We start from the raw sequence: 16,408 nt of genomic DNA, 5'->3' as shown, positions 1-16,408 counted from the left end.
TAACACCCTATATCAAGGTTCGGTGTTTTCTTGCCACCCGAGGGAAGGCTTAGTTTGAGAAGAGAATCTACTGTGATTTGGTATTTAGTCTAAGTTTCCTGATGGTTGTTGCAGGCATCAAGTTCCTTAGAAGTCGGTAGTGGGCGGGCGTACTCCACAGTGTGACAATTGCATCATGAGAGGGGCATACTAGACTCAGCAGTGCCTAAAGAAGTGATTGAAGTTACAGAAGCGCAAGAATCTGTAAATCAACAAGCTATCATACACGCTGCTGGCATTCAGTAGATAAGGTAGTGATTGAGATGTCTAGAGATACAAGGTTTCTCTATAATTCTCGCGATTTCTTTCACTGTGTCAGAACGACATTCTTACACGGCCTCATTTAGCGAAACCACTCTTTACTGGCAACGGGACCCCCCTCCATACTCCAATTTTGTCCTTCCGATAAAACCACCAAACCAAGATCTCTTCATCGCTTTGCATTTCCAGTGTAAGCTACAAGTTGTCCCTTCAGCTCAATCAAACCTGTATGCTGCATCCTACTGCCCCTACGTACTCGCGTTCGTGTTCGTTAAATTATTGGCTCGCCTGTGGAGAACATGCATGAATAGACAAGCAGAAGCTCTTTGCTTCATCAACCATGGAATCAACAGCCAGTAGTAAGGAGAGGACCGAGTTCTTCCAAAGAGTAAGTGATCACCCTAAAACCCCAAAGAAAATGCTGACTCAAATTAGCTTAAACCATGTTGCGTAAGGATAAGTCAGTTGGCGATACGTGAGGCCGACGGACCGGCTTCTTCTCGAGAGCTTGGTGAGCAGACAGGTCGACTTTTGGAGCTTCTTAATGAACAAATCAGCCGAAACCCGCTAGTACTGGATGAGAAGTTATCTGAATATGTCTTCTTCCCTCTTCATCACATCTTTCGCCAGATGGATCAATATCCCATGCCATTGATCGAGAACTGCATCAAGACGCTTACGATTCTCATCGCGCACGGCTGGAAGACAAAGCTTTCTGCGGAGCTTGTGCGGCAGATTCTGAGCCTTCTGACTTTCATCATCGATGGAACACCTGGCTCAACCCCAGCACGCCCCGTCGCTGAGGAGACAGTGCTGGAAGCTTTCCGTGGGCTGACAGCGCTCTTCAACACAGCTGGTTTATCGGCCGCAGCTTCATCAGGGCTCTCGGAGGCAGAGTCAATACCGGCTCTCGGGCACGGCGTAACTATCATGTTGAATGGAGTGGTAGATGGTGCAACGCCTCAGGTTCAACAGGAAGCACTGCGTGCCCTGCAAGCTGTGTACCATACCGTGAAAGAACCTGCTGCGCTGGCTAGTTTCCTGCCTGGCACCATTTCCCTACTCGCCAAAGTCACATCTTCACATAACCGGTACAAGAGCACTGTTCTCGCCAAATGTCTCGAGACAGTGAGCCTGGTACTGACAAGTGTACTGGCTGATCTACGGACGCGGTCTATCTCGACAAAACCCGAAACTGATCAAGAGGGGGCCGATGATAACAAAATCCTATCTCCCGCTTGGCTCAAGGCAAGTACCATGCAAGTCAAGAAAGCCATCGCAACGATTATGAAACTGCGTTCTCACGAATCTGCTGAAGTGAGGAATGCCCTCAACAAGCTTTGCGTGACCATTCTGGATGAATGCCACAACACGTTGTCCAACTGTGCAAACATGCTTGTCGAGACAGCCATGATGCTAGGGGAGACTGAGAACAAGATGTCCTTGACACAGACTAGTTTACAAGATCTTGTCAACATCTATCCTGAACTCGGTGAAATTGTCAAAACGACGACATATAACTGGATGTCTAGTCTTTCACGGTTGATGCAATCAGTGGATGAAGATTTCAAGCGAGATGCAATACGAAATGTCTTGAAGGGCCTTGAGCTCATCAAAGACCTACAGATACAATCATCGACGCTGGATGAATCTATGTCTATTATGCTGCGAGATAGTGTTATATCTCTAATGCAAGCATCAAGAACCTCGAAAACTAACGAGAACATGGACGTTCGACTGATAGACAGTGGGGAAGCATCAGCAGAGCAAAAGGATGTTCAATACCAGCCCGTCTTGCTACCCTCCGAATCGCAAAAGAATATCCGTCATGAGATGGCATCACTCATTGCCTTTCTTGGGTCATCGTCTCAGCAAGCAAGATTTGCTGGTGCTATGTTGGAGCAAGTCCAGGACTCTGATAACTCAGCTAGCCAACTCGCTACTTTTTGGCTTTGTTTTGAACTTATCAAGGCGAGCCATAGATCCTCTGCTGAAGCAGAGATGTTCTTGAACTTGTCATCAATAACCGATCCCTCTCAGGATATTGACACTATATTCAATGAGCTTTACACAGCATCGGTGCAGATCCTCGACCGGCACACAGATGCGGAACCCGTCGACTGGCGGCTAGAGGCTCTAGCCCTAGAAGCAACTGCCTACACAGCACAGCGAGCCGGAGAGTCATTTCGCCCTGAGCTGATTGATGTTTTGTTTCCCATCGCAACGTTCTTAGGCTCCAACAACCCCAGTCTTCAAAAGCATGCTATTGTCACGTTGAACAGTATAGCAGCCTCATGCGGATATGCCAACGTCTCAGAACTTATCATCCAAAATGTGGACTACATGGTGAACTCGGTTTCGTTGAGGCTGAACAGCCTGGACATATCGCCTGCCTCGATCAACGTTTTGACCATGATGGTCCGACTTGCAGGCCCCCGACTGGTTCCCTACCTAGACGATATTATAGACTCTATCTTCGGGGCTTTAGACAACTTTCACGGATATCCAGTATTTGTCGAGAATCTGTTTGTCGTTCTCAAGGAGGTTGTCAACCAGGGCGTTCGCTCTGATATGTTGTTGCTGGAACATCAGACGAGTTCAAAACCAGACCATCGAAAAGTACACAAGAAAGAACCCGGGCTCTCCGAACTCTTGGATACCCTGGAAAAGCGAAGGCAACGGGCAGCACTCGATGAGATGGAAACTGAAGAAGTGAAATGCCACCCAAAGATCCCGTGGAAGGAAGAAAAGAAAGAGGATGATAGCAACGAGGCAGCTGATCCTCCACCAGAACCAGAAAAACCACCAAACTCACCAACATACCAGCTTCTGCTAAGAGTGGCTAACCTCACGCAACATTACCTCACCTCCCCGACACCAACACTGCGAAGATCCTTGCTTGAGCTCCTGACAACGGCATCCACTGCTTTGGCTCCCGATGAAGATGCATTTTTACCCCTCGTTAACGCGATCTGGCCAGTAGTGATCGACAGGCTGCATGACCCAGAAGCTTATATCGTGGTAGAGGCATGCTGCGCGCTTGCTGGGCTTTGCGCTGCTGCGGGTGACTTCCTTAGCTCTCGGTTCAAGACTGACTGGGCTGAATGGCTTCGAGATTGGTGCCGAAAGGTTAAACAGCAAGCTTCCGCTCCATCGAGCTGGGTCAAACCCCATGGGGAAGCTGGCACTACGTGGGGGAAAGAAAGCGACGATAGCCGAGTGTTGATACCCCTGAGACATGGTGGTAGTCTAAGCGGCAAGCCCTTAACGCAAATAGTCGCACCATCTTCTGGTAGCTTAGGAAAATTTGCGTCACCAGCGAGAGTGTGGGAGGGTACGGTTGAGCTACTGACAGCTCTCGTATCTCATGTCCAGGTTGATGAAGAAATGTTTGATGACATTCTTGACTTACTCTCGGAAGTTTTGGAACGAAACGTTGTCGTGCGGGAGGCATTGGAGGCTGTCAACGGGGACGCTGTGTGGCTTTCGAGGTATGAGAGAGGGAATGTTGAATGGCTCCCAACACCGAAAATGGACGGAGTGGAGTTCACTCCCATGGCAATCTCGAGGTAATGCATTACGAAATAGACAGAACAAACCAACCAATATCGACTTCTCAATGATACCATTGTGGGCATTGAAATGGCCAGAGCCGGCACAAGAACTCAGCTAGTGGTGCGACTCGTTTCCTGGGGTTAGCATGGATACTAGGAGCGCCACCGGGCAAACCATTCCCTGACGATGATGGAAGGCAGCAATTGTCATTTGAGGACAACAAATGTTATGTGATGGCTTCACGTGGAATTTCCACGCGAGGGGAACCTGTGATACTGAAGCTTACCCCTGCCAAACATTGCTGTGGAGAAGTGTGAGGTCTAGATTCTGCTGACGGTGCCGCAGTGGAAACATTGAGCATTTTCTCCGCATCTTATGTGTCAACACCTTCTTGAACAAGTTAGAATTGAGAGGCTAATAATTGGAGTCGTTAGTGTTATGGATCTCCCCGAGCGAACCAGGGGGACTGAGATTACCCTCAAACCTCGTTCGACTCTACCCCAGAAACAGGATCAAGATGCTGCGGAAACGATTTCGTAATGGAATCAACATATTGGGTGTCTAGACTCGAGAGTCTGGAGAATCCCCAGATTATGACTCTGGATCTGGGGAGGCCTCGTGGCCACCATCGCATCGCATCCATTTTCCCCAGAAAGCCAAGAAGACATAACATAACGAGACTCTTGAGCAAGTTGAGCCTCAATGCTAGCTTATCCTGAATTGACATTTTTTTCATGAGGGGAAATTACAGCGTGAGGAGATTTTTCAAGCCACGATTGATATGGCCGGCCCAATCAAGGAGATACCGATGGGATGAGAGTGAAAAATTCGATAAGGCCAGCTAAGAGATAGCGTTTTTCCCTGGCTGGCGGTCAGCAGCTGAGAGCCAGCGGGAGAGGGGAAAGGAGTCTCCAAATTGCTAGTTGGTCCTAGGGCTGTTGGGACATGGGTACAGTTCCAGATCCATTGATACCACCGTAGCTGCGGGCCATTCAGGGCCAATCAGGGACATGTTAAATACAGGAGGAGGGTAGTCTGGAAGTCTTCTAGCTTGAGGACTAGCTCGAGCTTGCCACCCTCTTTGAACGAGACGTGACCGCGTGAGGGTGCCCTGGAGCATGTGGGGGAGAATCCAAAGCAAGCCAAGGCATCTCCAAGTTTTGCTTTGCTCTGCTCTATGCTGCTGAAGACTCCAAGGCGCTTGGCGATCTATTGGCATCGCATCGCCAAGTTCTGCAGCACACCAAACCAAGTCTTGTCTGCAGATCCCAAGGTCTGGGCAGCACTGAGCCGAACCCGAACATTTGGTTCACAATGACAGCATGTGTCTTGTAATACGACATCAGTCATCAGTTGATTACTACCACCAGGGGATTTCCGAAGAGGGACAAGGGCCATTGGCAATGATGTCGACCTTCCAAAAGAAGCTGAAAGTGCTTACGGGGCCACTGAACAAGCGTTACGGACGTGGCGTTGAAATGGTCATTGACTCCGCATTAGGAGCGCGGTTAATGGTAGTCAACTGCCCATGAGAGTCAACGGAAAACTGCCGAGAGGTTGACTTGTAATAGGGCGCCGTCAAGGATACATACATACGATGCAACACGACCCAATGTGAGTTAATTCCAAAGGATTGCAGCATGACAAGGATCTGACACATCTTGGGTAGTATTGTGTAGTATTGGTGAATAACCTTATCCTGAGGGAGAGAAACAACTCAAATTGATTGATTGCTGACCATGCTGACCGGTTTATCAGATACGCTATCTAGATTAATGTCAAACGACAGGCGAGTTAAGCGCCGTATCAACCGTTGTCATGTCCTTTACCAGCACGAGCCAAGCAGAACCGGCCCGGTCAAGGTCGATATGATTCTCGGCTACGGAGCCCTCTCGCGCTCGCCGAGAGAAAGACGAGTAGAACCAAGACGGGAACGAGATAAGGGGGGGCAGGCCACTACTGCAGTGTGACCTTTAGGTTGCTGTGCTCCAAGCTCCTACGGTGGACATGAAAATCCTGTACCCACCATGATACTGTAGCTTAGAGTTGAAGAGCCAATGGCTTCATGAGCCTACCAATTAGCCTCAAAGATAAACTCTTTGGGGCAAAACAAGAACGGCTAGACTGCCCGTTCTGCACACCATCTCCAAGTTGAACCAACACGCTAACATTAAGACTAACGTTAGACTACCCCCCCTTTGACCCATCCTTGCCATCTCCAACTCCAACTCGCATCTGGCAGACCCAAGCGCCACCAAATCTAGAACGGTATGGAGAGCAGTTCCATAGTCTCGGTATATTGTGCAACATCGTTGATCAAAATGAGTACAAATACTGAGGCCCTCTCCCTCATTCCGGGGATAGAAGAACCAAGAGCATCACTCTCAACACTCACTCCTCATTCTCTCACTCTCTCATACACTTCTCTCTCCTCCCTCCACCACCAACACCACAGCTAGTAGCCATGGCTTCTACTCCTCCCACCGATTACGGCAAGGAGGCCGTTCTCGATGTCTCTGAGACACGGGATGTCGAGACTGGCGAGGTCAAGAACGGTGGTCTCAAGCAAGATCTCAAGAACCGACACATGCAGATGATTGCCATCGGTATGGCTTCACTCCTCCACTACTCCTCAACCTCATAACTAACATGTCTAGGTGGCGCTATCGGTGCTGGTCTCTTCGTCGGTTCAGGTGGTGCCCTCCAGAAGGGTGGCCCTGCTGCTCTCCTCATCGGCTATCTCATCATCGGTATCATGCTTCTCTGCACATGCTTGGCCCTGGCTGAGATGGCTGTCCTCTACCCCGTCAACGGTGCCTTCTTCACATACATCGTCCGCTTCGTCGATCCTTCATGGGGCTTCGCCATGGGTTGGCAATACGCTCTCGCTTGGTTGACTGTCCTGCCTTTCGAACTTATCGCCGCTTCCATCACCATCAGATTCTGGAGAGAAGATATCAACATGGCTGTCTGGGTCTCTGTCTTCCTTGTTGTCCTCATGGGAATTCAGATCTTCGGTGTTCGAGGCTACGGTGAGGTTGAGTTTGTTCTCTCCATCATCAAGATCTGCGCCTGTGTTGGTTTCATCATCCTCGGTATTGTCATCAACTGCGGTGGTGTTGGCGACCAGGGCTACATCGGTGTCAAGTACTGGCGCGATCCTGGTGCTTTCACCAGTTTCAAGGGTTTCTGCGCTGTCTTCGTCGTCGCTGCTTTCTCCTTCGGTGGTACTGAGATGGTCGGTCTGGCTGCTGCCGAGTCTGCCAACCCCCGCAAGTCTATCCCCATGGCTAGCAAGCAGGTCTTCTGGCGAATTGCCATCTTCTACATTCTTAACCTGTTCATCGTCGGTCTCATCCTCCCCGCAAACGACCCTCGCCTGATGGGCGCCAGCGGTGCCAACACCAAGGCCTCTCCCTTCGTTCTTGCTATCCAGGATGCCGGTATTAAGGTCCTCCCTAGCATCATGAACGCCGTCATCACTGTTGCCGTTCTCTCCGTTGCCAACTCCTGCACTTTCGGTTCTACGCGAACCATCCAGGCTATGGCTGAGCGCAACATGGCTCCTAACTTCTTCAAGTACATTGACTCCAAGGGCCGCCCTCTCTACTGTGTTATCCTCCAGATCGCCTTTGGTCTCCTTGCCTACATTGGCGCTGCTCCTCAGGGTATGGAGATCTTCGGCTGGCTTCTGGCCCTCACTGGTCTTGGCTTCCTCTTCGTCTGGGGCTCTATCTGCCTTGCCCACATCCGCATGCGTGCCGGTATGAAGGCTCAGGGCGTCAACCTCGGCCTCATTCCATACAAGACCCCCTTCGGCGTTGCTGGATCTTACCTTGGTCTCGGTCTTAACATCCTCGCCCTCATCGCCTCTTTCTACACTGCTCTCTACCCTGCCTCCGGCGCCTCTCCCAACGCTGAGGCCTTCTTCAGCTCTTACCTCGCCTTCTTCTCTGTCGCCCTTCTATACCTCGGCTACAAGATCTGCACGCGCAAGTGGCAGATGTTTGTCCGTCCTTCTGAGATGGATCTGGCCAGCGGCGCTGTCTGGCTTGAGGAGGAGGAGCCCAAGGAGCCCTTCGTCTGGGCTGACGCCCCTAAGAGGGTTCTCCGAAGCTTTTTCTAAGCATGTACGACGGATGAAGTTGATATGATTATGGATACCCACACTACTGGATGAGTGAAAGAAATGTACATATATATGATCATGTAATATTTTGAGTTTTTACCAGCAAGAAAAGCAAGGCGGTTGGCGTTCTTGAGCCTTATCTGCACATATACAATACGCATGCAATTTCTTCAAACATTCGAGCACAGCTACAGTGACATACATAAGAGCTAAAGTGATCTATATTCTCGCCTGCGGCGTGATTCAACATGCCCTTAGGTTTCTGCATGGGTCGTTTTAAGTAAAGCATTGGCATAAGTTTACTCCTCAATCATACAGGTAAGGCAAGACTTGTTCTCCAAGCCAGAGGTCAATTGTGTTCTAGATGGTCGGAGCAATAAGCACTACAACTCTTGGTCAAAATTGTTCCCGCTCGACACTATCAACAAGATGACTAGGTACTCTGCCATATCTTCTTGTTCCGACACATTTCGCCTCGCCTTTACACTGACTGCACTGGTCTTAAACACTGCCCCATACCATTCTGTTACTATGTCGGCGTTCCGTAGATTTATTCCTAAAGTTTGCCAAAGTCAGTGCCTCTGCAAATTGATAATCGAGTTCAGTAAGCTCGAACTTACAAATTCCGAAGGAAAACTCAACCGCAAGAATGTATTAATACATAAACATCAAGCTTGTCCGTCGTTGTTGTTAGTTGAGACCACGATGCTGATATCCCGCGGAAGATTCTCCTTCAGAATCAGAGCATCAGCTGCGTCGAGGATCGAGCAGAGCTTTGTACGAAGAAGTCGTTCCTGCGATGCTGACCCACGCTCGAATCTGCCAATGGCTTCAGCCACATTGGTCATGATTTCGTTGCGATACGACAGGTCGTCGTTGATGTTGAGCCGCTTCTGATGACGGTCTTTGGCTCGGGCCAGATCAAGGTCGAGGGAAGACATGACAGTGATATCCATCTTGGAGGCCATGTCAAGAAAAGCGCCGTACATAGAGTGTGTTCGAGGAACGACATAAGCAATAGTGTCAAAGAGACGCTGAAGAGCGCCAACAATAATGTTCTTGGTACCGTCAGCTTCCTGGTAGAGTAGACATTGATTCCAAGGAGGTCCAAAAACTTGCTGGAACGACTGACAACCGGGTTTCTCCAGGAGGGTCGTTCGAAGTTCCATCAGACTGGGGCTTACTTCCTGCACATAGCTCTGCAGAGATTTTTGAATCTCACGGGCCTTGCCTGACAGTTCAACCAGCTTCTTTACAGCGGCGGTTGATTCTGGTTCGTTGACCTGTTGAGCCAGTTGGATATAGTCGATTTCATCAGAAACCAGAGATGCAAGAGTGGCACCGGTCTTGCCCATGAACTTGTAAACTGATAGGTCCGTGTCTGCATCCTTGATGATAGGCAACCAGGATTTCGCGACTTGGCTGCACTAGTACCATAGTCGGTTCTTCGCCTCCTCTGGAAGCACACGGATGATGGGCTCCGAGAGCCATGCCTTTACCTCTCGGATGAGAGCTGGATCGTTTTGCTTGAACTTTCGGTTTCCTAGTTTCTCTAGGATTTCTTTGCCCTCGCTTAATGCTTGTCGGCGGTGGATGATTTGCGGCGCGTCGACAGTTCCCTTCTTCAGACAACGGGCACCCGGTGCTGTCTTGATCCAGCCACTGAACCTCGCCATAGTAAGAAGCATCAGAGGGGTGATAGCATCTCCAGGGATATTGGTTGTGACAGCAAACTTTCCACGGGCGATCTTTCCAACAGTTGGAGAGTTTGAGTCTTCGTCGGACTTCTTAACGAAGAAATGAGATTCACCAGTCTGAGGCCATACATCGATTGCAATACCAAGGTAAGCCCACACAGCACTCTCAGAGACAGCGCTTACGATGTGTTTGGTGTTGCCATTAGAGTTGATGGCGACGTGCTTCAGGTTCAGAACGACGGCAATAGCCACGGCGATAGTCGCAGGGAGCATGTAAAAGTTGCCGCTCTTGGTGGTTCGGTTGGTATTGGAAAACTCTTTCAGGGCACTTGCGATCTGCTCCTAAGAAACATCAGTCCGTTGTTCCTTGCAAGGACTACATATGTTGACTTACCTGGCTCTCCCAGATAGCATAGTCAGTTGCCTCGACGACTGTGGTGTCCTCGATAGTCTTTAGGCAAGCCTCGAAGCACTCCATGTGATGATCGGGATCGCGCCCAGCGAGTCGAAAAACCTCACGAATCACTTGTTCGTGAATTCGCTGCGCTGTCCGCGCGCTGAGGGGCCGATGGGCCGCGTCAGGCATATCTGGATCGTGGAGGGCGGAGCAGATGAAGGAAGATACGAAGGGAAATGATTAGAAGATATCTCCGACGATGATCTAAGGTGACCAAAAATATTGTGAGGTAAGAAGAGATAGTCCGAGAGGATGGACGATATAGGGGATGGAGGGATGTAAAGAAAAGGCAAAGTGATGCCAAGTCTAGAGAAGATGGATGGATAATCGGACGCGCAGGAAGAATTATGAAGTAATCAGCTATCTCAAGATGCCAAAGACTTATCTTCATAAGATAGAAAGCAAGTCTTGAGCAAGGATGTTCTTATATTTCCTCTTCTTCTGTGGTGGTGATATGCGAGGGGAGGAAAGTGTTGGACGAGGGAGTATGAAAGTAGGAGAAAGGTGAGCCTAGCAATGGAGGTTAAGGACGGAGTTGCCCGCTGTGTTAGAGCCAGAGCCAGAGCCAGAAGTAGAACACTACAAATTGTTCACGGTCAGTGGTAAAACTCTTGACCAAACCACAGAAATGATCTGAACAGTCGACACTGGCAATTGTTTTCACGGAACGTCATATGAACATATGAATATACCTCACTAAATGTTAAGATATCATTCAATTTCAGCACTAGTTGTCACCATAATCAACGCTTCTATGCTTCATCTTCCGAACACTTGCTATATAGTCTATCAACACTCCATCACATCTTAGGGCCCACAGTCAAATATCCTTCAACAACAGCAGTAATCAACCGATTGGCAATAGCCTGAGGAGGAGGCAATCGCAAATCTCCCTCCTTGTAGCCCTCAGGAGCAGGCTCTCCAAGGCTGCTTGTTCCATTCTTAAGAGCCTGGCGGGCTTCGTCCATGGAGAACCACTTAGCCACCTCCAACTCCTTGTCGTTCAGAGAGATCTTCTCGCCATCACCAGGTAGAGCCTGAGCAATAGCCCCAATCATCAAGCTGGAAGGATAAGGCCACGGCTGACTCGAGTGAATAACCACACGCCCAACACGAACACCGCTCTCCTCCCAAACCTCTCGCCGAACCGACTCCTCGATTGACTCACCGGGCTCAAGGAAACCAGCAAGCGTGCTGTACCAGTAAGGAGGCCAGCGCTTCTGGCGACCGAGAAGAATCTTTGTTCCGTCTGCGGAAACAACAGCGGCGATCATCGTTGGATCCGTTCTAGGGAAACAGATGTTTGAGACACCGTGACGGGTAGGACAGTCACCTCGGGGTTCACTGGAAGTTCCGCCTTTCTTATCGGCGGGAGGGCAGACGCGCTTGTAACCAGCGTGAACTGAGAGGTTGGGCAGTCCGCAGCCGGCGCAGAAGGGAGTTCGTGTATTCCAGTCAATGATTGATCTAGCTTGGGCGTAGACAGCGGCTGCTAATGTTAGCTGAAGGTCGAACCGGCTTCAGTGGAAACTTACCAGCCTCAGGAGACTGATTCATTGCTCGAGGGTTCTTGTCCAAAGACAGTCCTTTCTTCTCCTGTTCCTCCAAGAACTGAGTGACTTTCTCAGCGTGGTTTCCCTTGGGAGTGATGTCAATGGCGAAATAGGGGTGGCCCTGAATATCCCCATGGTCGGAAGAAGGGATTGAATCCTTCTCGTTACCTTCCTCTAGCATGCCAATGAAAACAACCAGGGGCCTGGTCTCAGCAGAGTTGAAGCTCTGGATAGCTTCATCCTCAGTGAGAGCGAAATGGTCCGGTCCGATCAGAGGCTCGACATCCTTAAAAGTCAGATAGGCCGGAGTCTTCTTATCAACAACCAGAGGGTTCAAATCATGGACTGCCAGATATCTAGCTGTAGGGCTGTTGAAGGCTTGTCGAAGAAAGCCAGTATCGGCACGCAGAAAAGAGTATCTGTTGACACGGCCACCAGCGTAGTAGTTGACAACCTCTTTTCCAAAACGGCGAGTCAACATTGAGTCGTCGTTTTGAAGAGCTGCGATCTCGGGCAGCCCTGGACCTGAAGTGGTAGTTGACATTGAGTGTTGTTTGTTTGAAAGGTGCTGGGGGTTGTATTTGTAATGCTCTTGATCTGAGGTTGGAGATAGTGGGGGTCAGAAATAGTGAGTGACTGATACTAGCAGTAGATTCAGGGCCTAGATTTCTTTTGCTGGATTTATGATAACAATATGAAACAACTGATATCTAGTGTCGATGTTGAGATTTGGTTTCATCAGGCACAAAGAGGAGACTTTCTATGATCAACGTGAGGCAACGAGTGAGCAGTATCTACTAATCGGCTTCAAGTCCGAGGTCTCCGTTCTGTTTCCTGTTCATTCTGGGGCTAGCGGTGAGAAAGTCGCGGGCGAATTGCACAATATTGCGGCGAATGCGGCCATGGACCCAGCGGGATGGAGTTTTGATGAGTCAGGGCTCGTCATGATTGGTCTTCGGTGAGAGGATCTCTTTGAGATTCACAGGATCTATGGATATCATATTTTCTGGTGTTTCGTGACTGGTCATGATCTCATTTGTACTTTACCAGATAGACGAAGCAACATCTGCGATCCGCAATCTTGCATTCAGAACAGCACCTGACTATATCAAAACACTTCGATTGGCTATATTTCCATGGCGTTTTCATAGTTCAACTGGCATTGGCCCTTCACGAATCCGAACTTGATCTACAACTCAACTTTGTCGCTGTCCCGAAGTCGGACCCCGGAAGTATCCTAGCATAAGCCAAGCCAACCTAAGCCCAAGCAAGCTTCAGCTCAGGGCATTCTAGCGCATCTCCCCCGCAATCCATTCCTAATCTTGTCTCTGATACAGTGACGTCTTGGTTTCTGGGGGGGGGGGGCACGGGACCATGCGTGCCTGGCTTCGCAATCTTTGACCAAAAAAAGTCTGTTAAATCTCATTCTTCGTTCTTCATGCCACGACCCTTTTTGTCTCTCCCTTTGATTTTTTGCCTCGCGACGCCCAGATTATCACCATCAGCGATTACTCCCGGACTAATCGATTTTTCCTAATTTCAACGAATGCGATAATATCACGCTTCGATTTATTTTGGTCACTCAAAAGGTATCGATCGCTACGAGCTGGGGTCGGCGCTGCACTCTGCCACCTTTCGCCCAGGGTCCAACCTCCATCATGACTCCTCCAACTGCGAATCTTAACCTTGACGTTGAGGCGATCTCGGGCATCTGCGGGTACGCCTCTGATTCTGTCATTCTTTAAAGGCATCACATACTAATTTCTCTCCAAAGTTCTATCTCTATTGCCTGCTGGGGTATGTCGCTATGACTGGTCTCCGTCTCAGCCTTGGAACAACACTAATCGCAAATAGTTGTCGTCTTCTCTCCTCAAATCATTCAAAACTTCCAGCGCAGCAGTGCCGATGCCCTCTCGATCCAATTCATCATTGTCTGGCTTCTCGGCGATGTTTTCAACATTCTGGGTGCCGTCCTTCAGGGCGTTCTGCCGACCATGGTACGCTTCACGCTCAGCCTCAATCAACCCGTTCAAGGACCGAAAACTAAAGCAATTACTTTTATAGATCATTCTCGCTATCTATTACACGATCGCCGATATCGTCCTTCTGGGCCAGTGCTTCTACTATCGTGGTTTTACATGGCGCGATGCCCCGACCCCTGCTGCGAAGCCGAACACCCCGGCCCCTGGTGAACCCAACGAGCGCACTGGTCTGATCACTCACGATCGTCATGAGGAGCGCCGCGGCTCAGACTGGTCTGGCCTGTCGCCCGCTGTTCCTCATATCGCCGAAGATGCCACTCCTCAGACCCCTACTATTCTTCAGACCGTGGTCTGGAACACCATCATCGTCTTGATGGTCATCGCAGCTGGTGTTGTTGGCTGGTTCTTGGGTCAGAAGGCTTCTACTGGCGACAAGCATGGCGACAACAATGCTGGAGGCGAGGATAGCCTTCACTTCAGTCTTTCGGGTCAGATCTTTGGATATCTCTGCACGGTCGCATATATCGCTTCTCGTCTTCCTCAGCTTATCCTGAACTGGAGGCGCAAGACAACCGACGGACTGAGCATGCTCTTCTTCCTTTTTGCATGCCTCGGAAACATCACCTATGTCTTGTCCATCTTCGCCTACGAACCCAAGTGCAAGCACGATGAATGCCGACCCGGCGAGGCTCGTCATATTTACGGCAAATACATCCTCGTCAACCTGAGCTGGCTCGCTGGCAGTCTCGTTACTCTCTTCCTCGACTTGGGTGTGTTTGCTCAGTACTTCGCGTACAGCAAGCCAGAGAGCACTGCTACGCCTACTCGTCGACGAATCAACGACAACGTCACTGAGGAAGATGAGTACGATGATGACGAGAGTCTCAACGAAGATAGCTGGGACCAGCGTCCTCTGCTCCAGAGGGGCGACTCTGTCTATCACCCATGATTTAAAATTTTATCTTTTGAAGGGCTCGCGCCTGAGATGACAGTTTTTTGTTTTGCTTTTTATTCTCTTTTTGTTCTCATATCTCCTCTGACTGGTTGGGACACATATAGGATCGAGCAATGGCAGGCGTTTACTGTTGGATGAGAGAAAAAAAAAAGGAATCGGAAAAGGAATCAAAAATAAAAATTAGCATCAGGATTGGGTTCTATCATGATGGAGTTGGGAATATACGATATTTATTCGGATTTAGATCGACGCACCTCTCAGGGGTTAAGTTTGTTCATAACATGAAGCTATAAATCTATTCTGTATTTACAAGGCAGCTAGTATCTCAACAGAAGAATCAAGGTTGTTCTCTAGACTGAGATCGAGAGTGAAGGGAAATATCGGCGAGTAGCAATCAAAAGTCAAAGCATTATTCTTGTCAAACTTAGAGGCTCCTCCACTCACTGGTATCTGAAGCTCATAGCATTAGTATGTCCTCGAGTAACACAAATTCTATTATTCTATTGCTCCTAAGTCGTACAGATCAGTATTGTTACCAGCAAGCTGCTACTCCTTTGAAATGCTTTAGTAGGTGACGAATATCGTCGAGGACCTGAACTACCCTGTACACTTAGATGAAGATCTATGTTTTCAGAATCATCAATGTCTTACACAACTCATATTTCTCCTTACAATTTGACTCGGTAAGGAAATCACTGATTTCTCTCTGTTTTTGTCATAACGTAAGGCTCGCTTGTTGATTAGACGAATACTGATCATGCGTTGGTTCATAGAGTTCAGTCGGTGAAGCTGGGTTTCCGTGATGCTTACCTTCAAGTATAATCTCAACACCAATCTTATTCCTGCGGTTTCAGTCACGGATAGTCATACACGTATATTCAGAATGATAAGGGTAAAAAGTGTTAGGACATTTAGTGATCAGGTTCCTTGCGCACAACGGGTCTCTGCATGCTAGCAAGGCGACGAAAGAAAATCTGGGACCTCTTTTCTAAGTTGTACAAATATTAGATAAGTTAAGTATAGATTTAGGATATCTTTACATATCTTATTTCTGGTACATAAGCTTAGGGTCAGATGTTTCCCTGCTTCCTGAGGGCAAGATGCTGTTAACCTAATTGTACTGGTGAAGTCTCAGTCCTACTGTTCGACAGCATCATTCTTCATATGACCTAGTTATGCATTTGTAGATATACAGTGGATTGCTTGACCTTCCCCGTTGACCATTGAAAAAGGGATCTCATGTGAGAAGCCGGGATTTGGTTTGGCGTCTACTGGGTATATCGGTGATACTAAACCAAAGAGTTGATAGATAACTCTGAAGCCCACGATACAGCCAAACAAAAGGTTTTCGGCCCGCCAAAAGAGTCCGTTTGAAGCCCCACCCTCTGAAATTTTATGTAACCCTCTCGGGCAAAAATCCCTGCAGTGGGAGCAGTGGCACGCACTGATACTTCGGCCACGTTGGTGTTAGCGTGATCACTCGAGAAAAGTTGGTGGTATAAAAAGCCAATCTTCTCCCATCCTTTTAATTCTTTTTTCCCTTTTCTCTACTACATCAGTAGGTAGAACTTCACCGTCATGTGAATTTTTACTTAATGGCGGCTCCGCGAAAGCGGCTTGCTGAGAGTCAGATTTGTCGATATCTGGTTTTCCGTTCCCGGCCTCCTATAGCAACGTGATCGCTCTTCCTAATCAGCCATGGACGTCGTCAGAGGTTCTTTGACTGTGGGGTGATCTCGACATACCGTCGAATTCCTAAATCTTGAATATTGTAAGCTCG

The 16,408-nt window shown here is 48.9% G+C and overlaps 5 protein-coding genes across 5 annotated transcripts; 3 read left to right on the top strand and 2 right to left on the bottom strand.

Annotated features, from left to right (window-relative positions):
• Window positions 1–640: 640 nt before the first annotated feature.
• On the top strand, window positions 641–3,873 carry J7337_009576 (uncharacterized protein; the record flags this gene model as incomplete). Its single annotated transcript, XM_044827171.1, has 2 exons — window positions 641–688; window positions 766–3,873. The coding sequence occupies 2 exons, from the start codon at window positions 641–643 to the stop codon at window positions 3,871–3,873; spliced, it is 3,156 nt and encodes a 1,051-aa protein (XP_044677765.1).
• A 2,446-nt stretch (window positions 3,874–6,319) lies between these two features.
• On the top strand, window positions 6,320–7,981 carry J7337_009575 (uncharacterized protein; the record flags this gene model as incomplete). The annotated part of the gene is made up of 2 exons (XM_044827170.1): window positions 6,320–6,461; window positions 6,513–7,981. 2 exons carry the CDS (start codon window positions 6,320–6,322, stop codon window positions 7,979–7,981), a joined length of 1,611 nt encoding a protein of 536 aa, XP_044677764.1.
• A 671-nt stretch (window positions 7,982–8,652) lies between these two features.
• Window positions 8,653–10,267, bottom strand: J7337_009574 (uncharacterized protein; the record flags this gene model as incomplete). Its single annotated transcript, XM_044827169.1, is given in 3 exon segments — window positions 8,653–9,406; window positions 9,419–10,023; window positions 10,076–10,267. The coding sequence occupies 3 exon segments, from the start codon at window positions 10,265–10,267 to the stop codon at window positions 8,653–8,655; spliced, it is 1,551 nt and encodes a 516-aa protein (XP_044677763.1).
• A 671-nt stretch (window positions 10,268–10,938) lies between these two features.
• On the bottom strand, window positions 10,939–12,235 carry J7337_009573 (uncharacterized protein; the record flags this gene model as incomplete). Its single annotated transcript, XM_044827168.1, has 2 exons — window positions 10,939–11,627; window positions 11,674–12,235. 2 exons carry the CDS (start codon window positions 12,233–12,235, stop codon window positions 10,939–10,941), a joined length of 1,251 nt encoding a protein of 416 aa, XP_044677762.1.
• A 1,114-nt stretch (window positions 12,236–13,349) lies between these two features.
• On the top strand, window positions 13,350–14,622 carry J7337_009572 (uncharacterized protein; the record flags this gene model as incomplete). The annotated part of the gene is made up of 4 exons (XM_044827167.1): window positions 13,350–13,408; window positions 13,466–13,488; window positions 13,546–13,688; window positions 13,756–14,622. The coding sequence occupies 4 exons, from the start codon at window positions 13,350–13,352 to the stop codon at window positions 14,620–14,622; spliced, it is 1,092 nt and encodes a 363-aa protein (XP_044677761.1).
• Window positions 14,623–16,408: the final 1,786 nt, after the last annotated feature.

This window comes from Fusarium musae, chromosome 7 (assembly GCF_019915245.1).
Source record: "Fusarium musae strain F31 chromosome 7, whole genome shotgun sequence".
Lineage (NCBI taxonomy): Eukaryota > Fungi > Ascomycota > Sordariomycetes > Hypocreales > Nectriaceae > Fusarium > Fusarium musae.
This window is presented reverse-complemented; position numbering and strand designations above follow the sequence as displayed.